Source organism: Elephas maximus, chromosome 7 (assembly GCF_024166365.1).
Source record: "Elephas maximus indicus isolate mEleMax1 chromosome 7, mEleMax1 primary haplotype, whole genome shotgun sequence".
Classification (NCBI taxonomy): domain Eukaryota; kingdom Metazoa; phylum Chordata; class Mammalia; order Proboscidea; family Elephantidae; genus Elephas; species Elephas maximus.
Genome location: NC_064825.1, coordinates 73,530,958 through 73,558,650, shown reverse-complemented (window position 1 = coordinate 73,558,650; position 27,693 = coordinate 73,530,958). Strand labels below are relative to the sequence as shown.

The following is a 27,693-nucleotide window of genomic DNA, read 5'->3' as shown; positions in this document are numbered from 1 at the left end:
TTGATATAAAACACTGGCCATATATATATTTGGAAGCCCTTGTGGTGTAGTGGTTAAGAGCTATGGCTGCTAACCAAAGGATCGGCAGTTGGAATACACCAGGCATTCCTTGGAAACTGTATGGGGCAGTTCTGCTCTGTCCTATGGTATTGGTATGAGTCAGAATTGACAGGAATGAGTCTGGTAGATATATATATATATATATATGCATACACACATATATGCTTTACTGGTTTTGCTTCTCTAGAGAACCCAGTCTAAGACAGATATGTTATCAGGATGAATCAGTACACGGAGAAGGACATCATACGTGGTAAAGTAGTTGGTTGGTGGAAAAAGGAAGACCCTCAATAAGATGGTTTGACTCAGTGGCTGCAACAATGGGCTCAAACATAGCAACGACTATGAGGATTTCCCCAAACCGGGCAGTGTTTCGTTCTGTTGTAAATAGGGTCACTATGAGTAGGAATCGACTCAACGGCAACAGGTTTAGTTTTTGGTACCAGCAATGAATGGGGGTACCAATTTATCCATATCATTGCCAACACAATTTGTTTGCTTTTTTTAAAATCATAGCCATCCTATGGGTTATGAAGTGGTATCTCATTGTGGTTTTGATTTGCATTTCTCTAATGACTAATGATGTTGAGCATCTTTTCACGTGCTTGTTGGCGATTTGAATTTCTTCTTTGGTGAAATGTCTACTCAGCTTCACTTTACATTTGTTTCCAGATCTGACCACTGTTTAGCAGGGCCACGGTGTAGCACAGTGCCTGAGAGCTTGGGCTGTAGGGGTTTGCGTACATGCTCTTTATCTAAATGACATTGGAGAAGTTCCTTTGTTTCTCTAAGTTCGAGTTTCCTCATCTGTAATATGGAGATAATGGTTACACTCACTGAGGGCGGCCCCAGGACTAAATGAGGTGATGAACATAAAGCATGCAGCGCGGTGGCGCACAGAAGCAGTGCAGTTAGAGGAGGCCATTAGAATTGAGTGAGACCGTCAGTGCCGAGCACAGTGCCTGTGCGCAGGCAGTGCTGAAAGCAGTAGTGACCCACCCGCGTCACCAACACCAGTTGCCGTTGGGTTGATTCTGACTTATAATAACCCCGTGTGTGTCAGAGTGGAACTGGGCTCCATAATGTTTTCCGTGGCTGATATTTTGGAAGTAGATCACCAGGCCTTTCTTCTTACGCACCTCTGGGTAGACTGGAACCTCCAACCTTCCAGTTAGCAGCCAAGTGTGTTACCATTTGCACCACCCAACAGACCAATACAAATTGGTTTATAGAAACCAGGAATAGTAAGACCAAACCTGAAGTTCATTTCCTTACGCCTATTAGATTTGTCACTACCTTAGTGTAGGCTCAAAACCTTGTAGTCATCCCTGACTCAATTCTACTTAGGAGATGCTTCCCATTAGTCATCAGTTCTAGACCAGTACTTCTAAAACAAGATCCGGGAATCTTGTTAAAATGTGGATTCTGATTCAGGGGATGTGTCAAATGGGCCCTCTGGGAAGCAGCAGGATTGGGCAGGGAAAGCCTTCAGAACATGAAGCAGATATCACAGAGTCTCAGCCAACCCAGTGGGGCACAGGAGCACAGACTGCCACATAGAGGAGTCTTACATTAGACAGAAATGGCCGGGTCCTAATATGCTGCGATGCTCATCCATGGGCTGGGAATCCTGAGAAGAGTGTGACCTTGGGTTGAAAGCTGAGGGGGTCCTGAAGCTGCCAATAGCTAGAGGCTGTCAGCTAACTGCATTCCTTTCCGTTGAACAGCAGGCTCTTTACTGCAACAAATTGGAGCTTGTCTTGGTGGTGGGACTGAATGTGGCCACTATGGCTGGAGAGTGGTGAGCTTGGGAGAGTGTGGTAAGAGACAATGCTAGAGGGTGGCCAGGGGCCAGATCCACTGAAAGATTTTGAGCAGGGGAGGAACAAGATGGGATCATGGTTTGTAAAAATCATCCTGAATGCTGGGCAGAGAGGTAAGGGAACAAATGTCCTGTTTTGCTGAGGACAATCCCAGTTCGTTCCTATCGTTGTTAGTTGCCATCCCACTCATGGTGACCTTATGTGTAAAAGAATGAAATGCCCAGTCTATGCCATCTATTTGGTCCATAGTATTACTGTTTGAGTCCATTGTTGTGGCTATTGTATAGTGCCTTCCAGCCCAGGAGGCTCACCATCCAACACTGTATTGGACAATATTCTGTTGTGATCCAAAAATTTTTCATTGGCTAATTTTTGGAAGTAGATTGCCAGGCCTTTCTTCCTACTCTGTCTTAGTCTAGAAGCTCCACTGAAACCTATCCACTATGGGTGACCCTGCTGGTATTTGAAACACTGGTGGCATAGCCTCTAGCATTATAGCAACACACAAGTCACAACATTACGACAAACTGACAGATAATAGTGCCTGTTGGTGTTACCCTGACATAATTATTAATAGGGCCCTTTTTCACTCTTGAAAGTTACCTAAGTTGTATAATAAATTTTACAGTCACCCTAATTAGAAGCATAAAAGCAAAAAGCAGTGAAACTAGAAAGGAGGCTAGTGCAGTAGCCTTTAGTTCATGGTCATGCAGAAGTTTTCAAAAAAAACTAAAGTGGCCTGACCTCACGGGCTCAGGCCGGCTGAGAGTCCTCTGGGTACAAACACACAGCCAAGGCTCCCCCTTCATGCTGGTGCTCTTTGGTCACCCCTCGGTACCAAAAGTGATCACAAAGAAGACACGGTTTTTCCACTAATTCCATTTCTTAAAAATTTATTGGGAACCTGTGATGTGCCCTTTGCTAGCTTCTGGGGACACAGAACTTAATAACCCTGTGTCCCCACCCTCAGGGGCTCACAACCTCGTATCTGGGAGCAAGTGAAGAGGAAGCTCAGTACTTGTCAGGCAGCCCACGAGGTCTGAAGTGATTGGGGTCTTTGCCACTGCGGCCCCATTTGTTGGCTTCCTGGTCAGCCCTCGTGTCTTCATCTCCATGGCCTGTGAGGGACTGAATACGCTCTCTGGCATTGCTGGAGTCAAGGAAAGGAAGGCAGGAGATGAGTCTCCAGGCTGATGTGCAACAGTCCCGCCTTCTGTACCCTTTCCCGTTTTCAAAGATGACGTGAGAAGAGACAAGGAAAACCAGTCCTCAAGGAAGGAGGGACTACAATACTGACCCTGCCTGGGCAATGTCCCAACTCAACCCAGACGTATCACCCTTGTGCCAAATGAACGGCCAGAGGGGACAGATTGGGAATCACTCTTTGGTCCTCACTTGCATTTGTGGCAAGTGTGACATGTCTGCACCAGCCATGCCCTGGCTCTGCTGGCCACCAGGCCCAGTATGAGGCGTCAGTGGGTAGGGTGGGCAGGATGGGCATGAGGACGATTGTTCCTGATTGTTTAAGGCAGCCGAGCTCTGCTACCCCTTCGCTAGCATCCCTAGGTGTCTGCATTACCTGATCACTTCAGCTGCCCAGGCACCCCCAGGTCCCCTTCGTGCAGCGTCATAGTTCCCTCGAGCATGGAAGTATTTGTCTGCACCTATGTAATTGGCTTCTTTCATGTCGCTGTAGGCCCTCCACATGTCCCGAGCCCCTGGAAAGGAAAGGAAATGGCAAAAGGGATGTCATGTGAACACAGACACTCTGACAACACCTTAGAGAGGAATCTAGTAGTGAAAAATCTTCCCCTGGCTTTAGATTTCAACCTGTGAGCACAGCATCCTTAAGCACCATAGGCTGAGAAGAACATTCCTTAATTCTGATTGGCTTCTGCAGGTAATTATAATCAGAGGCATTTAGATGGGGCACACCTGTATTGTATCTGCTTGTGTAACTGCTATGTTGCACCTTACTTAGGGCTAAATGTGATATGCTTAAAGGAGAGAAGGGAGATGTTACCTAGAATGAAGTTTCCCCACTTTGGCACTTTGAAATATTGGTCCTGATGACCCTTCTCGAGCACGGCTGCCTCGTGCGCTGCAAGGTGTTTAACAGCATCTCTAGTCTCTATCCACTAGATGACAGTAGCACCTGCCCCTCAAGTTGTGACAGCCAAAAATGACTACAGACACTGCCCGATGCCCCCTGGGGCGCAAGGGAGAACCACCCTCACACAGTGCAGCTACATATGGTGAGATCCAGGGGACAGTGTGAGCATGGTGGTGACCTGGGAGGCAGATCCTGACAGAGGTGGCAGACATACAGCACTCTGGCCCTGATGCTTTAGAAGAATGTATTCTTGCAGCCCAAGTGCAGATAATTCTGACTTGAGTCATTCTGACTGTTACGGACATAAATATCATCCTGAAAACTTTCAAACTCGATCATAGTGATGATGTGAGTTGCTTGGGGCAGTGCAGTAGCAGTGGTGCTCAGCCTTGGCTGCACATTGTAATCACTTGGGGAGATATTTATGGTTCCAATGCCCAGGCCACAGCCAGGCCAATTACATCAGACCCTGGGGGTGGGTCCCATGAGTATTTTCTAAGGTTCTCCAGGTGATTCCAGTGCGTAGCTGAGACTGACAACCTCTGTGCTCTAGGAACAGGCTAATCAGATGCATCTGCCTGGCAGAGCTTTTGCATCCTGCACAGCTAGGGTCAGACCTCCACTCTGCCACCTACTGACTGGTGGGAAGTCCCTGGGCAACTGACTCAACTGCTCTAAGCCTCAGCTTCCTCACCTTACAAAATGGAAAAAGATGCCTGCCTCACCAGGTTCTTCTGAAGTTCAAATAGAGTGACCAACTGTCCTGGTTAGCACTGAAAGTACCTTGTCACGGGAAACTCCTGAGACCTGGCACACCGGGATGGTTGGCCACCCTAAATGACAGGAAAGTGCTCAGTTACTCCTGGAGACTTGCTACACACTGGTTCCCTTTGCCTGTCAGTTCAAAGGCTGCAAAAGGGAAGGAAACAGACCAAACCAGGAAGAGAGTCATAGGCAATAGGAAGCATCGGGAAGAGCTAGGCTGAGGTTCTCTTTAAATTATCCAGCTAGAAAACGGAAGGAAGAAAGGAAAGTAGAAGGAAGGAAGGAAGGAAGATAAAAAGGAAAGGGAAAGAAGGGGAAAAGTGCTAATTGATAGCTTTAATCATAGTTTATACTGTTTGGTCTGAGGGAAATTTATACCAGTTGCAGGCCTTATTTTGTGCCTTCTAATCAAACAATCATTTACCTTTCAGCTAGGAATGATAGTTGTTTTCTAAGTAACTGAGATAGATCCCGTGGTGTCCGATGTGTTTAAAGACGAGCTTCTCAAATGCCTGGCACATTCTACCACACAGAGCAGCGCAGTCTAAGACACTGGCTCCTACCCTTACGAGTGCTTAGGGTGAGCCCGGTGGCAGATGGGTGCCAGCCCCCTCCCTCCTCCAGTGGCCTCACCTCCAACAGCCTCAGGGATGAAGCTCCACCAGCCTTGGCTGCTGACTCCCAGGACCAAGGAGCAGAACATGAGGCCTGTGAAAAGCTTCATCGTGCTGCAATGAAAGCAGAGGTCAGGGAGACAGGGACGAGACTCATACATACCACTCTGGAATCGGTACTTCAAAGAGAGTCTGGGTATTTATGTCCATTTGTTCTAGGAAACATTGCATGCAGTGGGATCTCACTCAAAACCACAGCCCTCAATCCTTACTCATTAGCCCTGAACCCCAAGATTGTATAAGAGGAAACCAAGGTGGCACTGATTCAGGGAGAGGGGAGTCATGACCAAATTGCCACTCTCTCAAGCAGCCTATAATTAATCACAAAGCATGCCCCATGTGCTCAGTCAGCACAGACCTCGTACAGGAAAAATAGAACACTGAATAAACATTTTTAAAAGGCAACGATAATCTTGGTAAAGAGACAACAGAGTAAATTTTTTTGAAAAACCCTCTTTGGAGTAGCCCCTCACCTGAGTTCTGGGGAAGCAGAGCTGCTGATCCTGCCTGCTGGGGAGAGGCAGCTGTTATTTATACTGAGCCTTCCCTACTGGAATCAGGGGGAAGGAGAAAAGCCAGACAGGGTGCTGGGAAAATCCTTCCCCAGATCATTCTTCCCAGAAAACTGCAAAAGAAAACTTACAGGACACCTGTGTTGTGTTTCATCCAAAGGCATTTCCCCTATTGTGCAATTCTGTAGACCCAAGAAGGGCTTGCTGTGGGCTGGCAGCCACCAGGTCAGGTCAGGTCAGGTCAGGAGGACAATTTGTCAGCGCTAGAGGAGCTGAGGCAGGAGTGACACCTGGCTGGGAGAAGGGGGTGCAGAGCGTGTGAGGGCAGCTGCTGCAGGACAGTGTGGTGTTAGAGGATGGCTCTTCAGAAAGGACCTGGCTTTATGGTCACCTCATTTTGTTGGGCCCCACTGGGCCAGACTGCTGAGGCATCAGGAATTAAGTCTCTTTGAGTCTAACGCCCATGAGCCTCCAAACAGGCTGATCCCCATCAAATTGCATGTGTGTTCTGTGAGACTCCCCACCGTTTCCTCATTTATGGGACATAAGCAGAGGGGTAACGGTACACAGCTTGAGAATCATACCCAGAAACTTTCTGCTGTGTCTGTCTTCTGCTTGGAGAGGCCAAGTGGAGAGTTCATTAGATCAAATGTGTGCAAAGAGGGGGTATAACAAGACTGAGTTGAGGCTGCAGAGCTACAAACCCAAGCCCAATCCCATTGCTGTCTAGTCAGTTCTGACTCATGGCGACCCCACATGTTACAGCGTAGAACTGCTCCATAGGGTTTTCTTGGCTGTAATCTTTATGGATGCAGGTTGCCAGGCCTTTCTTCTCTGGTTTCACTAGGTGGGTTTGAACTGCCAACCTTTAGGTTAGTAGACTGTGTTAACCTCTCATGTATTTGCCTCTGGAATGTGTGAGCATGGGATTTCATGGGAAGGCTACTGTGAACTCTTATAAGATCTGGTGGGGTCAGGTCAGGACTCCTTGGTGTGAGTTCCCCAAACCTGGGAGTCTATGTGGTGAGCCCAGAGCTCCTGAATAAGATCGAGGAATTCAGAGAGGTAGTGGATTCTGCTTCTGGGAAGTGTGCCCACCCAGCAGGTCTGACCAGAGAAGATCATTATTGGGATTATGGAGAGAGTCAATACGTCAAGAGAGATGTAAGTTCCCATTTAGTCAGAGAATCAGCTTTGGTCAAAGTAAAATGGAAGACAGATCGCTTGGACCAGAAAGCATTTTTTGTTTATCCAGTCACTATGTTATAAATCATGTCTCTCTGAAAGTAAGAAACCAGAACGTTGATGAAAGTTTAGGACACAGAGAGCCAAACAAGAACTCTTTGTTTTGTGAACTAATCAGATTGAGACAGACACTCTAGTAAAACTAAAAATTTGACTTTGCTCAATCCTAGCTGGCAACTTTCCCCTGTTGTATTTTTCTGCCAATGAGTATAAATGGAGTCTCTTGCTGACATAACATTTTACCGCTCATCTAAAATGAAAACCTTTTATATTTTTTGAAATTGTGAAATATTTACATGTTTCAATATTTAAATAACATAACTGGTACAGAAGGTTAATGATGGCTCATACGGTGTGTTGTGTTGTTAGCTGCCGTCAAGTCAGCCCCTGACTCATAGCGACGCCCCGTTCAGAGTAGAACTGCTCCATAGGGTTTTCGTGGCTGTTATCTTTATGGAAGCAGATTACCTGGCCTTTTTTTTTCTTTCTTTCTTTCTTTCGAGGACCTGCTGGCTGGGTGCTAACAGCCAACCCTTTGGTTAGCAGCTGATCACAAACTGCTAGTGCCACCCAGGCGCCTTTTGTAAGTTGTACTTATTATTAATCACTTCAAAGTTAAACAGAACTTAAAAAGAACTATTGGGATTTAAAGTCTTTTCCCTCCCCAAATGTGTTCTTAGTTTCCCCCAACACTATAAAATCCCATAAGGAGATTTTGGATTTTGAGACATCTGTAATTCACTACTAGCAAACATTAAAAAAAAAAAAAATTTTTTTTTCTAAAGAAAACCCAATACAAGGATCTCTGGTGGTGCAATAGTTAAAACACTGGGCTGCTAACCTAAATGTTTGCGATTCGAACCCACCCAGCAGCTCTGGGGAAGAAGACCTGGTGATCTGCTTTTGTAAAGATTACAGCCTGGAAAACCCTATGGGGTAGTTCTGCTCTGGCACACTGGGTCACTGTGAGTCTAAAATCTACCTGACGGCCCCTAACAACAAACCCAGTGCAGACCTTGTTTGTAATTCAACAACACCAGTTCCAGGCTCTGAGCGTGGCCTTTGCTGTGGCTGGCAGTGGGCAGGTGACAGCCTCATCACATTCCCCTCACATGCCTTTTATGTTCATGTGTTCCATCAGACTGAGGGCAGGAGGCTTCGAGAGACAATAAGCCCAGCCCACAGCTTTTAGGAGAAAAGACACAGAACTAAGTACAGACGGGCTTGAATTCAGGGTTTCCTGATGCTTAAAGAGTGCAAATAGGAAACCCGAAGATAGGAGGAAAGTACTCTCTCTTCATGAGGAGGTATGGGCTTTGTAAGAAGGGACACACCAGACAGAATTAGGATTCTATATCCTTCAGTTAAATAGCTGGTTCTTTCACATTCCTGATGACTGGCTTGTTAAATAGAAGAAACAGGACAGATGTCTTTTCTCCTGTCCTGCCAATTGCAGTAATTGGTACCAGGTTAGCTGGGAGAGGGCAGAAAGTAAAGGGGCAGGAGAGCTTTTGACAGCTGAGCCATTCCTGATTTTATTTAGTTTTAGGGGAACGGGATGGGGATGAGCAGTGAAGTTAGTACCTGGGGATGGTAGTTCTTTGGGGGAGGCAGCAACCTAAGAATGATTAGTGACACCTTACCCTCTCTTTTCTGTCATTATACATTCTGTCTACTATAGTCTTTCCCATTCATTTAATGGAATCTTACTGATTTTACAATAAGTATGAGCTTTCTCTCTATATATGTATATTGTAATCATCCCCACCCCCATTACAAGTCTCATTTCATGAAAGCACAGCCTGGATGTGGTTATTCCCTCCTCCCCACATTGCTGCCCAACATCTAGTATAGTGGCTGTTGCATAGAAGGCATTCAAAGAATAGTTTGTTGATGAAAAAATGCAGAAGTCATTGTAGGACATTCTGAAACCCCAAATAACAGAACTCACTACCTAGAAACTTTGCAACTTCTGTATTGTGATTCACTGTGAGAACACGTATTTGAACAAAAATGGGATCATATTCCATTGCACTCTTTTCCCTTAAGACATTATCTACACTTCTCCATGTCATTCAGTGTTCTTCCACAATATCAGTAAGAGCTAAACTCATACTAAAAAACTGACTAAATCCACGGCTTTGCTCTTAACCTCTGTGCCATGGTGCCTTCAAGTCCAGATGGCTGGGTGTCAGGTCTCTGATGGGAATTCAGGGTCACAACCTCTACTGGAAAGATGTTCTTGTTCTGGTGGTTTTGTAATAGGATTTTCTGTAAGAGGTATGGCAAAATGGAATGGGGCAAAGTCCAGGTTTCTACTGCAAGAAGCTGAGGCTGCTGTGTCCCGTGGCATTCTCCCAAACAAAATCATACAACATGGAATTACCATAAATCACCCCTATGCTTTTCAAGGGGTACACGAGTTCCCAGAAAAGAATATTTGTTAAGTTATGAAAGCAAAGAGATGGAGTAGAAAGGGCTCTGGCCAAGGCATTGCATGAATCTGGGGTTCTGAACCTTGAGTGAGCCAGTTATATTCTCTACAGCTTCTCCATCAAAAAGGGATTTGGAGGTGGATTATTTCTTCATGAGAAAAAGAGAATCATTCCTAGGAAATCTGGTGTACATGTTTAAAAGAATGAATTGTCTGTGACTGTATAAAAAATGAATTCATAGATAAATAAAGCACTTCCTAGGGAGAAAAACTGGGTCCTCTTTACAGTAATTTTTGTTGTTGTTAGGTGCTGTTGGGTCAGTTCCAACTCATAGTGACCCTGTGTACAAAAGAATGAAACACTGCCTGGTCCCATGCCACCCTCACAATCGTTGCTATGCTTGAGCCCATTGTTGCAGCCACTGTGTCAATGAATCTTGTCCAGGGTGTTCCTCTTTTTCACTGACCCTCTACTTTACCCAGCATGATGTCCTTCTCCAAGGACTGATCCCTCCTGATAAAACTTCCAACGTTTGTGAGACAAAGTCAACCATCTTTGCTTCTAAGACGTATTCTGGTTGTACTTCTTCCAAGAGATTTGTTCATTCTTTTCGCAGTCCATGGTATATTCAATATTCTTCGCCAACACCGTAATACAAAGGTGTTAATTCTTCTTTGGTCTACCTTATTCATTGTCCAGCTTTCACATGCACGAGGTGATTGAAAACACCACGGCCTGGGTCAGATGCACCTTATTTCTCAAAGTGACATCTTTGCTTTTTAACACTTTAAAGAGGCCTTTTGCCAGACTTAATGGTCTGACTGAGACTAGAATGACTCCAGAGGTCATGGTCCCCAGACCTTCTGTTAGCCCAAAACAGGAACCATTCCTAAAGCCAATTCTTCAGACAGGGATTGGACTGGACTATGGGATAGACAATGATACTGGTAAAGAATGAGCTTCTTGGATCAAGTAGACTCAAGAGACTATGTTGGCATCTCCTGTCTGAAGAGGAGATGAGAGGGTAGACGGGGTGAGAAGCTGGCCGAATGGACACGAAAAGAGAGACTGGAGGGAAGGAGTGTGCTGTCTCATTAGGGGGAGAGCAATTAGGAGTATATAGCAAGGTGTTTATAAATTTTTGTATGAGAGTCCAGCACAATAAAAATTTTTTAAAAAGCATAATTTTCAAAAAGTTCAAAAGTAAATAAATAAAGAGGCCTTTTGCCCCAGATTTGCCCAATGCAATACATCATTTGATTTCTTGACTGCTGCTTCCATGGCTGTTGATTGTAGAATTCAAGTAAAATGAAATCCTTGACAACGTCAATCTTTTCTCTGTGTATCATGACATTGCTTATTGGTCCAGTTGTGAGGATTTTTGTTTTCTTTATGTTGAGATGTAATCCATACTGAAGGCTGTGGTGTTTGATCTTCATCAGTAAGTGCTTCAAGTCCTCTTACTTTCAGCAAGCAAGATTGTGTCACCTACATAACACAAGTTGTTAATGAGTCTCCCTCCAATCCTGATACCCCATTCTTTTCATACAGTCCAGCTTCTAGGATTATTTGCTCAGCAAAAGAATACAACCCAACACACACTTTTCCTGACTTGAAACCACACAGTATCCCCTTGCTCTGTTTGAATGACTGCCTCTTGATCTATGGACAGGTTCTTCAGGAGCACAATTAAGGGTTCTGGAACTCCCAGTATTCCCAATGTTATCTATAATTTGTTATGATTCACACAGTTGAATGCTTTTGCATAGTCAATAAAACACAGGTAAACATCTTTCTGGTATTCTCTGCTCTCAGCCAGGATCCATCTGACATCAGCAATGATATCCCTGGTTCCACGTCCTCTTCTGAATCCGGCTTGAATTTCTGGCAGTTCCCTGTTGATATACTGCTGCAGCTGCTTTTGAATGATCTTCAGCAACATTTTACTTGCATGTGATATTAATGATATTGTTTGATAATTTCCACATTCAGTTGGATCACCTTTCTTAGGAATAGGCATAAATATGGATCTCTTCCAGTCAGTTGGCCAGGTAACTGTCTTTCCAATTTCTTGGCATAGACGAGTGAGCGCTTCCAGCTCTGCATCTGTTTGTTGAAACACCTCAGTTGGTATTCTGTCCATTCCTGGAGCCTTGTTTTTTGCCAGTGCCTTAAGTGCAGCTTGGAATTCTTCCTGCAGTACCATCAGTTCCTGATCATATGCTACCTCCTGAAATAGTTGAACATTGACCAATTCTTTTTGGTATGGTGACTCTGTATATTCCTTCTATCTACTTTTGATGCTTCCTGCATCGTTTAATATTTTCCCCATAGATCTTTCAATATTGCATCTCAACGCTTGAATTTTTTCTTCAGTTCTTTCAGCTTGAGAAATGCCGAGCTTTTTCTTCCCTTTTTCTTTTCTCATTCCATGTCTTTCACATTTCATTATACCTTCCTTTGTCTCCTCAAGCTACACTTTGAAATCTTCTGTTTAGCTCTTTGACTTCATCATTTCCTCTGTTTGCTTTAGCTACTCAACATTCAAAAGCAAGTTTCAGAGTCTCTTCTGACATCCATTTTGGTCTTTTCTTTCTTTCCTATCTTTTTAATGACCTCTTTCTTCATGTATGATGTCCTTCCACATCTTATCTGGTCTTTGGTCGTTAGCGTTCAGTGTGCCAAATCTATTCTTCAGATGGTCTCTAAATTCAGGTGGGGCGTACTCAAGGTCGTACTTTGACTCTTGTGGACTTACTGTAATTTTCAACTTCAACTTGAACTTGCATATGAGCAATTGATGATCTGTTCCGCAGTTGGCCGCTGGCCTCGCTCTGACTGATATTGAGCTTTTCCATCATCTCTTTCCACAGATGTAGTCGATTTGATTCTTGTAATTTGATTCCAGTAGTAGACCTGAAAAAATAGAAACACCTGGCCTAGTAAGTCTATGGACCCTGAGTGGTGCAAACGGTTCGTGCTTGTGTGCTAACCTAAAGATTGGTGATTGGAACTTATCCAGCAGTGCTTCAGAAGAAAGGCCTGGTGATCTGCTTCCGTACAGATTAGAGCCAAGACAACCCTGTGGCACTCAGGTCTACTCTGTCATATATGGTGTCACCATGAGTCAGAGTTGAACTCAAGGACAGTGGGTTTGGTCTTTTGAATTAGGCCTATTGCCTCCAGATTTGAAGGCTGTGTGTCAGCTTTAAAAACTAACTTCTGATTTATATATTTTTCATATTACAAAGGTGTTGGGAGTATACTCTATCTCTCTTACTAACTACTCTTTTCCCTATCGTCCTCCCTTGTGCCTCCATTCTCCCTGAACAATTCCTGTTAGTAACAGACTTCAGCACCTTTGGCAGGAGTTCAGAAAGGCATCCCCATTGCTTCTTTTTATAGTCCACTTGGTCTTTGGGGTCCTTGGGCTTTGAAGTGTCTGTCATGAATGGGTAAATGAATGAGCACCTGCTATATCCTAGATAGTGTGGTAACTGGTACATAGACAAGGGTGACGAGCCAGACATGGTTTCTGTTTTTTTTTTTTTTTAATAATTTACTTTGTTGTTGAGAATATACACAGCAAAACCTACAGCAACAATTTCTACATGTACAATTCATTGACATGGATTACATTCTTCAAGTTGTGTAACCATTCTTACTCTCCTTTTGGTTTCTGTTTTTAATTTAAATTTAAATTGGTCCTTGGAAGAATTATTTAAGCTAAGGCGACCAGACTTCAAGAATTGTTTCTATTTCCTGTACCTTTAACCTCCAAAAAAGAAATCTGCTTGGTTGTCTTAACTGATGATTTTCTGCCCTGGTTGTTGTCGTTAGCTGCTGTGGAGTGGGCCAGGCTCGTGGCAACCCCATGCACATGCTGCTCTGGCCCGCACCATCCCCAACAGTGTTATAATGGATACGCTTTACATCTTTTATTATCTAACGGTATAAATACCTACAAGCCAAAAGAAAATCAAAGGAAAATCTTGGCTTGTCCCTATTCTCCAGTGTGCTAGATATTTAAATCAAGAATTTGAAAGTCTGTATCTCATTTATATTGGCGAACAGTGACAAGATAACAGATGACTAAACCAAGCAGGGACTTGAGAATGAAAAATAGTAGTACCTGCTGGCTAGTCGAAATAAAGCCTGGCAGAAGGAAGAAAGAAAGAATAAACTTCATTTGGTTTTAAGCCTTTTCTCTTCAATCTTTCTTTAGACAATTTAGGACAATGGAGCTAAAGATTTGTTTGCTAAGAAAACTTTCAAAACCTTGGGAAAGTATTACAATATTATTGCTTTGTTCACCAAATAGTCTTTTACTCTCTACTTTTAGGCTGAGGAGTCCCTGGGTGCTGCAAACAGAACGGTTGGCAGTTTAAAGCTACCCAGGGTGCCTGGGAAGACAAGCCTGGCCATCTGCTTCCAAAAGGTCACAGCCTTGAAAACCTATGGAATAGTTCTACTCTGCACACATGGGATCACCATGAGTCAGAATCAATTCCATGGCTACTAACAACAACCTTCAGGCTCATGATAGAATTGCAATTCTCAGGTACTTTAAGGGTTGGGTAGAGCTATGTGACTAATTCTGAAGCATTCAGTTGCAGGTCTGAGAACCTCATGAGTTCTTTTTCATTCTGCCACCATGACTGGCCATGTTTCAGATAGTGGCTACTCAGCCTGTGTCCCCAACAGGGGACAATGCTAAACAGAGCCTACAGCAATCTATTATGGATGGATGTGTAGCAAGAAAAACGAAAACAAAAACCTTTGTTGTTTTAAGCCACTGAGATTTTGGAGTTGTTTGTACTGCATCATAACCTAGCCTATCTTAACTGGTACAGTGTTTTTAGAATTCACCTGTGTATAGGGGTTTCTGTCATTGTTATTGCTTTATGTATTAGACACATGAGACTATGTTGGCAGCTCCTGTCTGGAGGGGAGATGCGAAGGCAGAGGGAGACAGAAGCTAGCTGAATGGACACAGAAACACAGAGTGGAGAGGAATGTGCTATCTCATTAGGGGGAGAGCAACTAGGAGTATATAGCAAGGTGTATATAATTTTTGTAGGAGAGACTGACTTGATTTGTAAACTTTCACTTAAAGCACACACAAAAAAAGTGTTGTATCAGTTAGCTTTTGCTGTGTAAGAAACCACCCAAAAATTCAGTGGCTTATGACAACAACCATTTTTTTTAGTTTATGATTCTGTGAGTCAGCTGGACTATACTGGCTTGGCTGATCTCTACTGGGCTCACACGTGCATCTACTGTTAGCTGGCGTTTGGCAGGAGGCTGGTTGATCAAAAATGGCTTCACTTCCATGGCTGGCAGTTGGCCAGTTATTGCTGGCTGACTCTTGGCTGGAATGGTGGGGAAGACTTGGCCACATGTCTCTCATCATCTAGCAAGCCAGTCCCACCATTATTCAAATGGTGGCTGTAGGATTCCCCAAAACAGCAGCACAGGAATCTGCAAGGTCTATTGAGTTCTAGGCTCAAAACTCACCAAACATCACTTCCACTGCATTCTACTACAGCAGTCGTTGTTGTATGCCATTGAGTCAATTCTGACTCACAACAACACTATAGGACAGAGTAGAACTGAGCCATAGGGTTTCCGAGGAGCAGCTGGTGGATTCCAACTGCCGATCTTTATGGTTAGCAGCCAAGCTCTTAACCACTGTGACACCAGGGCTCCAGGGCAGTCATTAGGCCAACTCAATTTCAAGGAGGGTGGGGAATAGATTATGCCTCTTGATGGGAAGAGATACAAAATGTTGTGTCCATTTTTGCAATCTATCTACGGGTAGAGTCTAATCTGTGGGTCCACTAGCAACTGGACTAGAGGAAGAACTCTTATGGCATGATATGTTTCTATGTCAATTTTTCTTTGTAAGATTTGAGGCCTTGTGAATGAGTTTTCCATGCTGCTTGTAATAAAGGAAAAGGAGTAAGAAGCTCTTTTATTATGTCCTTCCTTACCTATCAACTGGCTCAGTCAAAATCTCTTCAAAAGTTCTTGGGTGGCATGATTTTATCAATTGATGCAGAAAAGGCATTTGACGAAGTCCAATACCCATTCATGATAAAAACTCTCAGCAAAATCGGAATAGAAGGAAACTTCCTCAGCATAATAAAGGGCATTTATACAAAGCCAACATCATCGTAAATGGAGAGATTCTGAAAGCTTTCCCCTTGAGAACAGAAACCAGACAAGGATGCCCTTTATCACCACTCTTACTAAACATTGTGCTGGAAGTCATAGCCAGAGCAATTAGGCTAGATAAAGAAAGGGCATCCAGATTGGTAAGGAAGAAGTTAAAAGTATCTCTATTTGCAGATGACACGATCTTATACAGAGAAAACCCTAAAGAATCCTCAAAAAAAACTACTGAAACTAATGGAAGGGTTCAGCAGAGTACAGGATACAAGATAAACATACAAAAATCAGTTGGATTCCTCTACACCAACAAAAAGAACATCGAAGAGGAAATCACTAAATCAATACCATTTACAGTAGCCCCCAAGAAGATAAAATACTTAGGAATAAATCTTACCAGAGATGTAAAAGACCTATACAAAGAAAATTACAAGACACTACTGCAAAAAAACCAAAAGAGACCTACATAAGTGGAGAAACATACCTTGCTCATGGATAAGAAGACTTAAAATTGTGAAAATGTCTATTCTACCAAAAGCCATCTATAGATACAATGCAATTCTGATCCAAATTCCAATGACATTTTTCAATGAGATGAAGAAACAAATCACCAACTTCATATGGAAGGGCAAGAGACCCTGGATAAGTAAAGCATTACTGAAAAAAGAAGAACTAAGTGGGAGGCCTCACTCTACCTGATTTTAGAAGCTATTATACCACCACAGTAGTCAAAACAGCCTGGTACTGGTACAGCAACAGATACGGAGACCAATGGAACAGAATTGAGAATCCAGACATAAATCCATCCACATATGAGCAGTTGATATTTGACAAAGGCCCAAAGTCAGTTAATTGGGGAAAAGATAGCCTTTTTAACAAATGGAGCTGGCATAACTGGATATCCATCTGCAAAAAAATGAAACAAGACCCAAACCTCATACCATGCACAAAAACTACCTCAAAATAGATCAAAAATCTAAACATAAAATCTAAAATGATAAAGCTCATGGAAGAAAATATAGGGACAACATTAGGAGCCCTAATACGTGGCATAAACAGTATACAAAACATTACTAAAAATGCTGAAGAGAAACCAGATAACCGGGAGCTCCTAAAAATCAAACACCTATGTTCATCCAAAGACTTCACCAAAAGAGTGAAAAGACTACCTACAGACTGGGAAGAAGTTTTTAGTTATGACATTTCCGATCGGCGCCTGATCTCTAAAATCCACATGATTCCGCAAAAACGCAACTTCAAGAAGACAACACAAACTGAAGAAGACATTCAGGCTGCTAAAACATACATAAGGAAATGCTCACGATCATTAGCTGTTAGAGAAATGCAAATCAAAACTACAATGAGATTCCATCTCACTCCAGCAAGGCTGGCATTAATACAAAAACACATAATAATAAATGTTGGAGAGGTTGTGGAGAGACTGGAACACTTACACATTGCCTGTGGGAATGTTAAATGGTACAACCATTTGGAAATCTATTTGGCACTTCCTTAAAAAATTAGAAATAGAACTACCGTATGATCCGGCAATCCCACTCCTTGGAATATATACTATAGAAATAAGAGCCTTTACACGAACAGATATATGCACACCCCTGTTCACTGCAGCACTGTTTATAATAGCAAAAAGGTGGAAAAAACCAAGGTGCCCATCAACAGAGGAATGGATAAATAAACAATGGTATATTCACACAATGGAATAGTACACATTGATAAAGAACATTTATGAATCCATGAAACATTTCATAACATGGACAAATCTGGAAGACATTATGCTAAGTGAAATTAGTCAGTTGCAAAAGGACAAACATTGTATAAGACCACTATTATAAGAACTGGAGAAATAGTTTAAACAGAGAAGAAAATATTCTTTGATGGTTATGAGAGAGGGGAGGGAGGGAGAGGGGTTTTCCCTAATTACATAGTACTAAGTTTTATTTTAGGTGAAGGGAAAGACAACAAACAATACAAAGAGGTCAACACAACTGGACTAAACTAAAAGCAAAGAAGTTTCCTGAATAAACTGAATGCTTTGAAGGCCAGTGGCGGGGGGGGGGGGCGCGGGTGTGAGGGTTTGGGGATCATAGTTTCAGGGGACATCTAAGTCAACTGGCAAAATAAATTCTATTAAGAAAACATTCTGCACCCCACTTTGGAGAGTGGCATCTGGGGTCTTAACCTCTAGCAAGCAGCCATCTAAGATGCATCAATTGGTCTCAACCCACCTGGAGCAAGGAAGAGTGAAGAACACCAAAGACACAAGGTAATTATGAGCCCAAGAGGCAGAAAGGACCACATAAACCAGGGACTACATCAGCCTGAGACCAGAACTAGATGGTGCCCAGCCACAACCGATGACTGCCCTGACAGGCAACACAACAGAGAATCCCTGAGGGAGCAGAAGAGCAGTGGGATGCAGACCCCAAATTCTCATAAAAAGACCAGACTTAATGGTCCGACTGGGACTAGAAGGACCCCCGAGGCCATGGCCCTCAGACCTTCTGTTAGCCCAAGACAGGAACCATTCCCAAAGCCAATTTTCAGACAGGGATTAGACTGGAATATGTGATGGAAAATGATACTGGTGAAGAACGAGCTTCTTGGATCAAGTAGACTCATGACACTATGTTGACACCTCCTGCCTGGAGAGGAGATGAGGGGGTAGAGGGGGCCAGAAGCTGCCTAAAAAGACATGAGGAGACAGAGTGGAGGGAAGGACTGTGCTTTCTCATTAGGGCAAGAGCAATTAAGAGTGTATAGCAAGGTGTATGTAAGTTTTTGTAAGAGACTGACGTGATTTGTAAACTTTCACTTAAAGCACAATAAAAATTAACTAAAAAAAAAAAGTTCCTGGGTTGCACAAACAGTTGTGCTCAAGTACTACCTACAGGTTGGCACTTTGAACCCACCCAGCAGCACGGCAGAAGAAAGGCCCGGTTATCTGCTTCTGCAAAGATTACAGCCAAGAGAACCCTATGGAGCACTTCCACTCTGAAACACATGCAGTCAAGATGAGTCAGAATCGACTTGACGGCAATGGGTTTGGTTTATTGATTGTACCCTGATGCAGGATTTCTGGGAGTCTTCCTCTCCCCTCACCACAGTCCCAGCAGAGCTCCAAGAGGCAAAAACCACAACCTCAGAAAACTGTCTCTCATCATTCAAGAAGAAAGAACCACAACAGCTCTGGGAGAATAAGCATAGTGGGAAAGGCATGATTCCCAGGAAGCAGGGTAATTGTGTATAATGGCTTTTTGATTTGTTGACCTGTCTTAAGCTGAACTACAGTCTCTGGCATTCTCCTTGTAGAATGCTTTTGGTTAAGATGAACTACAAGGGACATTCTGTCTAAAGAGCTGGAAAACAGAAGAAACCAGCAGGGCTATAATATCCACCAGCCTCTACTCATCATCCCGGCCTCAGTCTTTCTGGGCCAAGGCACTGCGTGAGTCTTGAGTTCTGAACTCATACCAGGGCCCCCACCCCCAGGCTTCTTCTCCATCAGCCCTTGAGGAGCTGGGCTGACTCTGCTGATATTTCTGTCTCACAGTAAAAAGGGGGCAGACACCAGGCTAATTTAGTAGACAAAGTCCTCTCCCCAACCTGTCCCCTGACTGGGAGCCTGGCACTTCCCCAGTCTGAGCCACCAATCTATGCCACACCAGGTTGGACCTCCTTCTGTCCTACTATAGGCTTAGCGTTGACGCCTTAGTTCCTTACACCTAAATACTTCCCTGTCACTATGTGGCATTTCCAGGATTGGGCTCCGGGAAGCAGAAAGGTCCCTGCCCTAGACTGCCCCCTTCTCAGGATGCAGCTTAGACAATATACTCCCTAATTGGCTAAACTAGATGAGCAGGGGTGTTGTGCTCATCTAGTTTAGGACTTGGAGCTGAAAGCTTAATAAATCAAGGAAGAGAGGTGAAGGGAACCTCTCAGATCATGCATGTGATTTCATAGTTTTCAGGATCATAGGCTTTAGACATGAGCTCAAAAGGGCTTCATTTCTAACACATCTGCCATCTGGCCCAGCAGGGCCCTCTTCTGTCCCCCCATTTCTTACACCCCTTTCTCCGGCCCCCAGGGTCGCTCCTGCCTCAGCTCCTCCACTGCTGAGAAGCTGTCCTCCTGACCTGACCTGGTGCTGCCAGCCCACAGCAAGCCCTTCTTGGTTCCACAGGTTTGCACAAGAGGGGAAATGCCTTTGGATGAAACACAACACAGGTGTCCTGTAAGTTTTGCAGTTTTCTGGGAAGAATGACCTGGGGAAGGATTTTCCCAGCACCCTGTCTGGCTTTTCTCCTCCCCCCTGATTCCGGTAGGGAAGGCTCAGTATAAATACCAGCTGCCTCTCCCCAGCAGGCAGGATCAGCAGCTCTGCTTCCCCAGAACTCAGGTGAGAGGTTACTTCAAAGAGGGTTTTTCAAAAAAATTTACTCTGTTGTATCTTTACCAAGATTATCGTTGCCTTTTAAAAGTGTTTATTCAGTGTTCTATTTTTCCTGTACGAGGTCTGTGCTGACTGAGCACATGGGGCATGCTTTGTGATTAATTATAGGCTGCTTGAGAGAGTGGCAATTTGGTCATGACTCCCCTCTCCCTGAATCAGTGCCACCTTGGTTTCCTCTTATACAATCTTGGGGTTCAGGGCTAATGAGTAAGGATTGAGGGCTGTGGTTTTGAGTGAGATCCCACTGCATGCAATGTTTCCTAGAACAAATGGACATAAATACCCAGACTCTCTTTGAAGTACCGATTCCAGAGTGGTATGTATGAGTCTCGTCCCTGTCTCCCTGACCTCTGCTTTCATTGCAGCACGATGAAGCTTTTCACAGGCCTCATGTTCTGCTCCTTGGTCCTGGGAGTCAGCAGCCAAGGCTGGTGGAGCTTCATCCCTGAGGCTGTTGGAGGTGAGGCCACTGGAGGAGGGAGGGGGCTGGCACCCATCTGCCACCGGGCTCACCCTAAGCACTCGTAAGGGTAGGAGCCAGGGTCTTAGACTGCGCTGCTCTGTGTGGTAGAATGTGCCAGGCATTTGAGAAGCTCGTCTTTAAACACATCGGACACCACGGGATCTATCTCAGTTACTTAGAAAACAACTATCATTCCTAGCTGAAAGGTAAATGATTGTTTGATTAGAAGGCACAAAATAAGGCCTGCAACTGGTATAAATTTCCCTCAGACCAAACAGTATAAACTATGATTAAAGCTATCAATTAGCACTTTTCCCCTTCTTTCCCTTTCCTTTTTATCTTCCTTCCTTCCTTCCTTCTACTTTCCTTTCTTCCTTCCGTTTTCTAGCTGGATAATTTAAAGAGAACCTCAGCCTAGCTCTTCCCGATGCTTCCTATTGCCTATGACTCTCTTCCTGGTTTGGTCTGTTTCCTTCCCTTTTGCAGCCTTTGAACTGACAGGCAAAGGGAACCAGTGTGTAGCAAGTCTCCAGGAGTAACTGAGCACTTTCCTGTCATTTAGGGTGGCCAACCATCCCGGTGTGCCAGGTCTCAGGAGTTTCCCGTGACAAGGTACTTTCAGTGCTAACCAGGACAGTTGGTCACTCTATTTGAACTTCAGAAGAACCTGGTGAGGCAGGCATCTTTTTCCATTTTGTAAGGTGAGGAAGCTGAGGCTTAGAGCAGTTGAGTCAGTTGCCCAGGGACTTCCCACCAGTCAGTAGGTGGCAGAGTGGAGGTCTGACCCTAGCTGTGCAGGATGCAAAAGCTCTGCCAGGCAGATGCATCTGATTAGCCTGTTCCTAGAGCACAGAGGTTGTCAGTCTCAGCTACGCACTGGAATCACCTGGAGAACCTTAGAAAATACTCATGGGACCCACCCCCAGGGTCTGATGTAATTGGCCTGGCTGTGGCCTGGGCATTGGAACCATAAATATCTCCCCAAGTGATTACAATGTGCAGCCAAGGCTGAGCACCACTGCTACTGCACTGCCCCAAGCAACTCACATCATCACTATGATCGAGTTTGAAAGTTTTCAGGATGATATTTATGTCCGTAACAGTCAGAATGACTCAAGTCAGAATTATCTGCACTTGGGCTGCAAGAATACATTCTTCTAAAGCATCAGGGCCAGAGTGCTGTATGTCTGCCACCTCTGTCAGGATCTGCCTCCCAGGTCACCACCATGCTCACACTGTCCCCTGGATCTCACCATATGTAGCTGCACTGTGTGAGGGTGGTTCTCCCTTGCGCCCCAGGGGGCATCGGGCAGTGTCTGTAGTCATTTTTGGCTGTCACAACTTGAGGGGCAGGTGCTACTGTCATCTAGTGGATAGAGACTAGAGATGCTGTTAAACACCTTGCAGCGCACGAGGCAGCCGTGCTCGAGAAGGGTCATCAGGACCAATATTTCAAAGTGCCAAAGTGGGGAAACTTCATTCTAGGTAACATCTCCCTTCTCTCCTTTAAGCATATCACATTTAGCCCTAAGTAAGGTGCAACATAGCAGTTACACAAGCAGATACAATACAGGTGTGCCCCATCTAAATGCCTCTGATTATAATTACCTGCAGAAGCCAATCAGAATTAAGGAATGTTCTTCTCAGCCTATGGTGCTTAAGGATGCTGTGCTCACAGGTTGAAATCTAAAGCCAGGGGAAGATTTTTCACTACTAGATTCCTCTCTAAGGTGTTGTCAGAGTGTCTGTGTTCACATGACATCCCTTTTGCCATTTCCTTTCCTTTCCAGGGGCTCGGGACATGTGGAGGGCCTACAGCGACATGAAAGAAGCCAATTACATAGGTGCAGACAAATACTTCCATGCTCGAGGGAACTATGACGCTGCACGAAGGGGACCTGGGGGTGCCTGGGCAGCTGAAGTGATCAGGTAATGCAGACACCTAGGGATGCTAGCGAAGGGGTAGCAGAGCTCGGCTGCCTTAAACAATCAGGAACAATCGTCCTCATGCCCATCCTGCCCACCCTACCCACTGACGCCTCATACTGGGCCTGGTGGCCAGCAGAGCCAGGGCATGGCTGGTGCAGACATGTCACACTTGCCACAAATGCAAGTGAGGACCAAAGAGTGATTCCCAATCTGTCCCCTCTGGCCGTTCATTTGGCACAAGGGTGATACGTCTGGGTTGAGTTGGGACATTGCCCAGGCAGGGTCAGTATTGTAGTCCCTCCTTCCTTGAGGACTGGTTTTCCTTGTCTCTTCTCACGTCATCTTTGAAAACGGGAAAGGGTACAGAAGGCGGGACTGTTGCACATCAGCCTGGAGACTCATCTCCTGCCTTCCTTTCCTTGACTCCAGCAATGCCAGAGAGCGTATTCAGTCCCTCACAGGCCATGGAGATGAAGACACGAGGGCTGACCAGGAAGCCAACAAATGGGGCCGCAGTGGCAAAGACCCCAATCACTTCAGACCTCGTGGGCTGCCTGACAAGTACTGAGCTTCCTCTTCACTTGCTCCCAGATACGAGGTTGTGAGCCCCTGAGGGTGGGGACACAGGGTTATTAAGTTCTGTGTCCCCAGAAGCTAGCAAAGGGCACATCACAGGTTCCCAATAAATTTTTAAGAAATGGAATTAGTGGAAAAACCGTGTCTTCTTTGTGATCACTTTTGGTACCGAGGGGTGACCAAAGAGCACCAGCATGAAGGGGGAGCCTTGGCTGTGTGTTTGTACCCAGAGGACTCTCAGCCGGCCTGAGCCCGTGAGGTCAGGCCACTTTAGTTTTTTTTGAAAACTTCTGCATGACCATGAACTAAAGGCTACTGCACTAGCCTCCTTTCTAGTTTCACTGCTTTTTGCTTTTATGCTTCTAATTAGGGTGACTGTAAAATTTATTATACAACTTAGGTAACTTTCAAGAGTGAAAAAGGGCCCTATTAATAATTATGTCAGGGTAACACCAACAGGCACTATTATCTGTCAGTTTGTCGTAATGTTGTGACTTGTGTGTTGCTATAATGCTAGAGGCTATGCCACCAGTGTTTCAAATACCAGCAGGGTCACCCATAGTGGATAGGTTTCAGTGGAGCTTCTAGACTAAGACAGAGTAGGAAGAAAGGCCTGGCAATCTACTTCCAAAAATTAGCCAATGAAAAATTTTTGGATCACAACAGAATATTGTCCAATACAGTGTTGGATGGTGAGCCTCCTGGGCTGGAAGGCACTATACAATAGCCACAACAATGGACTCAAACAGTAATACTATGGACCAAATAGATGGCATAGACTGGGCATTTCATTCTTTTACACATAAGGTCACCATGAGTGGGATGGCAACTAACAACGATAGGAACGAACTGGGATTGTCCTCAGCAAAACAGGACATTTGTTCCCTTACCTCTCTGCCCAGCATTCAGGATGATTTTTACAAACCATGATCCCATCTTGTTCCTCCCCTGCTCAAAATCTTTCAGTGGATCTGGCCCCTGGCCACCCTCTAGCATTGTCTCTTACCACACTCTCCCAAGCTCACCACTCTCCAGCCATAGTGGCCACATTCAGTCCCACCACCAAGACAAGCTCCAATTTGTTGCAGTAAAGAGCCTGCTGTTCAACGGAAAGGAATGCAGTTAGCTGACAGCCTCTAGCTATTGGCAGCTTCAGGACCCCCTCAGCTTTCAACCCAAGGTCACACTCTTCTCAGGATTCCCAGCCCATGGATGAGCATCGCAGCATATTAGGACCCGGCCATTTCTGTCTAATGTAAGACTCCTCTATGTGGCAGTCTGTGCTCCTGTGCCCCACTGGGTTGGCTGAGACTCTGTGATATCTGCTTCATGTTCTGAAGGCTTTCCCTGCCCAATCCTGCTGCTTCCCAGAGGGCCCATTTGACACATCCCCTGAATCAGAATCCACATTTTAACAAGATTCCCGGATCTTGTTTTAGAAGTACTGGTCTAGAACTGATGACTAATGGGAAGCATCTCCTAAGTAGAATTGAGTCAGGGATGACTACAAGGTTTTGAGCCTACACTAAGGTAGTGACAAATCTAATAGGCGTAAGGAAATGAACTTCAGGTTTGGTCTTACTATTCCTGGTTTCTATAAACCAATTTGTATTGGTCTGTTGGGTGGTGCAAATGGTAACACACTTGGCTGCTAACTGGAAGGTTGGAGGTTCCAGTCTACCCAGAGGTGCGTAAGAAGAAAGGCCTGGTGATCTACTTCCAAAATATCAGCCACGGAAAACATTATGGAGCCCAGTTCCACTCTGACACACACGGGGTTATTATAAGTCAGAATCAACCCAACGGCAACTGGTGTTGGTGACGCGGGTGGGTCACTACTGCTTTCAGCACTGCCTGCGCACAGGCACTGTGCTCGGCACTGACGGTCTCACTCAATTCTAATGGCCTCCTCTAACTGCACTGCTTCTGTGCGCCACCGCGCTGCATGCTTTATGTTCATCACCTCATTTAGTCCTGGGGCCGCCCTCAGTGAGTGTAACCATTATCTCCATATTACAGATGAGGAAACTCGAACTTAGAGAAACAAAGGAACTTCTCCAATGTCATTTAGATAAAGAGCATGTACGCAAACCCCTACAGCCCAAGCTCTCAGGCACTGTGCTACACCGTGGCCCTGCTAAACAGTGGTCAGATCTGGAAACAAATGTAAAGTGAAGCTGAGTAGACATTTCACCAAAGAAGAAATTCAAATCGCCAACAAGCACGTGAAAAGATGCTCAACATCATTAGTCATTAGAGAAATGCAAATCAAAACCACAATGAGATACCACTTCATAACCCATAGGATGGCTATGATTTTAAAAAAAGCAAACAAATTGTGTTGGCAATGATATGGATAAATTGGTACCCCCATTCATTGCTGGTACCAAAAACTAAACCTGTTGCCGTTGAGTCGATTCCTACTCATAGTGACCCTATTTACAACAGAACGAAACACTGCCCGGTTTGGGGAAATCCTCATAGTCGTTGCTATGTTTGAGCCCATTGTTGCAGCCACTGAGTCAAACCATCTTATTGAGGGTCTTCCTTTTTCCACCAACCAACTACTTTACCACGTATGATGTCCTTCTCCGTGTACTGATTCATCCTGATAACATATCTGTCTTAGACTGGGTTCTCTAGAGAAGCAAAACCAGTAAAGCATATATGTGTGTATGCATATATATATATATATATATCTACCAGACTCATTCCTGTCAATTCTGACTCATACCAATACCATAGGACAGAGCAGAACTGCCCCATACAGTTTCCAAGGAATGCCTGGTGTATTCCAACTGCCGATCCTTTGGTTAGCAGCCATAGCTCTTAACCACTACACCACAAGGGCTTCCAAATATATATATGGCCAGTGTTTTATATCAAGGAAATGGCTCATGCAGTTGTAAAGGCTGGAATGTCCCAAGTGTGTGAATCTCCTGATTCACGTAGCAGCACGGGCTGACAAACCCAAGATCAGCAGATCAGAGAGCAGGGTTCTTACTCACAGGCTGCAAAGATCAATGGGTCCCAAGATTGGCAGGCTGCTAGCTCAAGTCCCAAGAACCAGATATCAGATGAACAGGAGCCAGCTGCAGGATCCAGCATGAGCAAAAAGCCCCCCAAGCCTTGCCAGAATGTCTGCTTATATTTGATGCAAGCCACACGCCCAAGGAAACTCCCTTTCAACTGACTGGCTAATAACAGCAGATCCCATCATGGGGGTGATCGCACATTAAATCTCGACAGGGAGGTGATCACGACATTTATACGACTGCCAAAACGCTGAGAATCATGGCCCTACCAAGTTGACACCCAATCTTAACCATCACAATATCCAAAGTACGTGAGATGAAGACTCGCCGTCCTCTCTTCTAAGGAGCAATCTGGATGTACTTCTCCCAAGATAGATTTGTTCATCCTTCTAGCAGTCCATGGTATATTCACTATTTTTCTCCCACACCATAATTCATATGCAACAATTCTTCAGTCATCCTTATTCCTCGTCCCGCTTTCACATGCATGTGAGGTGAATGAAAATACCATGGCTTGGGTCAGGCCCACCTTAGTCCTCAAAGTGATATCTTTGGTTTTTAATACTTTAAAGTAGTCTTCTGCAGCAGATTTGCCCAATGCAATATGTCATTCGATTTTTTTTTTCTTTTAATAGTACTTTAGATGAAGGTCTACAAAACAAACTAGTTTCTCATAAAACAGTTAGTATACATATTGTTTTATGACATTGGTTAACAACCACACAACATGTCAACGCTCTCTGTTCTCAACTTTCGATTCCCTATTACCTGCTTTCCTGTTCCCTCGTGCCTTCCAGCTCTTGCTCCTGGGCTGGTGTGCCCCTTTAGTCTCGTTTTGTTTTATGGGCCAGTCCAATCTTTGGCTGAAGGGTGAACCTCAGGAGTGAATTCATTACTGAGCTGAAACGGTGTCTGGAGGCCATACTCTCAAAGTTTCTCCAGCCTGTCAGGCTAGCAAGTCTGGTCTTTCTTTTTGAGTTAGAATTTTGTCCTACATTTTTCTCCAGCTCTGTCCAGCACCCTCTATCGTGATCCTTGTCAGAGCAGTCAGTGGTAGCTGGGCACCATCTAGTTGTACTGGACTCAGTCTGGTGGAAGCTATGGTAGATGTGATCCATTAGACCTTTGGACTTATCTTTCCCTCGTATGTTTAGTTTTCTTCATTCTTCCTTACTCCTAAAGGGGTGTGACCAGTGCAGTATCCTAGATGGTCGTTCACAGGCTTTTAGGACCCCATACGCTATGCACCAAAATAGAATGTAGAACATTTTCTTTGTAAACTATATTCTGCCAGTTGAGCTAGATGTTCCTCGAGACCATGGACCCCACATCCCTCAGCCCAGCAATTCAGTCCCTTAGGGAGTTTGGATGCGTCTATGGAGCTTCCAGGACCTTGCCTTGTACAAATTGTGCTGGCTTCC

At 44.6% G+C, this 27,693-nt stretch overlaps 2 protein-coding genes across 3 annotated transcripts in view; one reads left to right on the top strand and one right to left on the bottom strand.

Annotated features, from left to right (window-relative positions):
• LOC126079528 (serum amyloid A-2 protein-like) overlaps positions 1–23,372 on the top strand; it is a 116,947-nt gene extending 93,575 nt beyond the window's left edge. The window contains exons 1-4 of one of the 2 annotated variants that reach the window (XM_049890613.1): positions 20,177–20,215; positions 20,635–20,729; positions 22,523–22,661; positions 23,091–23,372. In XM_049890613.1, coding sequence (XP_049746570.1) covers positions 20,639–20,729; positions 22,523–22,661; positions 23,091–23,229 — 369 coding nt within the window. In that variant the 5' untranslated portion in view covers positions 20,177–20,215; positions 20,635–20,638 and the 3' untranslated portion in view covers positions 23,230–23,372. Of the gene's footprint in view, positions 1–20,176; positions 20,216–20,634; positions 20,730–22,522; positions 22,662–23,090 lie in introns of those variants that run through there. The other variant, XM_049890609.1, reaches the window with a different exon arrangement.
• On the bottom strand, positions 2,752–5,947 carry LOC126079529 (serum amyloid A-2 protein-like). The gene is made up of 4 exons (XM_049890614.1): positions 5,909–5,947; positions 5,395–5,489; positions 3,463–3,601; positions 2,752–3,033 (listed from the first exon to the last, which is right to left on the bottom strand). The coding sequence occupies exons 2-4, from the start codon at positions 5,483–5,485 to the stop codon at positions 2,895–2,897; spliced, it is 369 nt and encodes a 122-aa protein (XP_049746571.1). The 5' UTR covers positions 5,486–5,489; positions 5,909–5,947; the 3' UTR covers positions 2,752–2,894.
• Positions 23,373–27,693: the final 4,321 nt, after the last annotated feature.

What these genes read in the sequence shown, in the direction of transcription:
- LOC126079529 (XM_049890614.1), bottom strand. Translation starts at nt 5,485, where the DNA reads ATGAAGCTTTTCACAGGCCTCATGTTCTGCTCCTTGGTCCTGGGAGTC. An exon ending in CATCCCTGAGGCTGTTGGAG is followed by an intron (nt 3,602 to 5,394) that starts GTGAGGCCACTG and finishes TTTCCTTTCCAG; the next exon opens with GGGCTCGGGACATGTGGAGG. An exon ending in TGGGCAGCTGAAGTGATCAG is followed by an intron (nt 3,034 to 3,462) that starts GTAATGCAGACA and finishes CCTTGACTCCAG; the next exon opens with CAATGCCAGAGAGCGTATTC.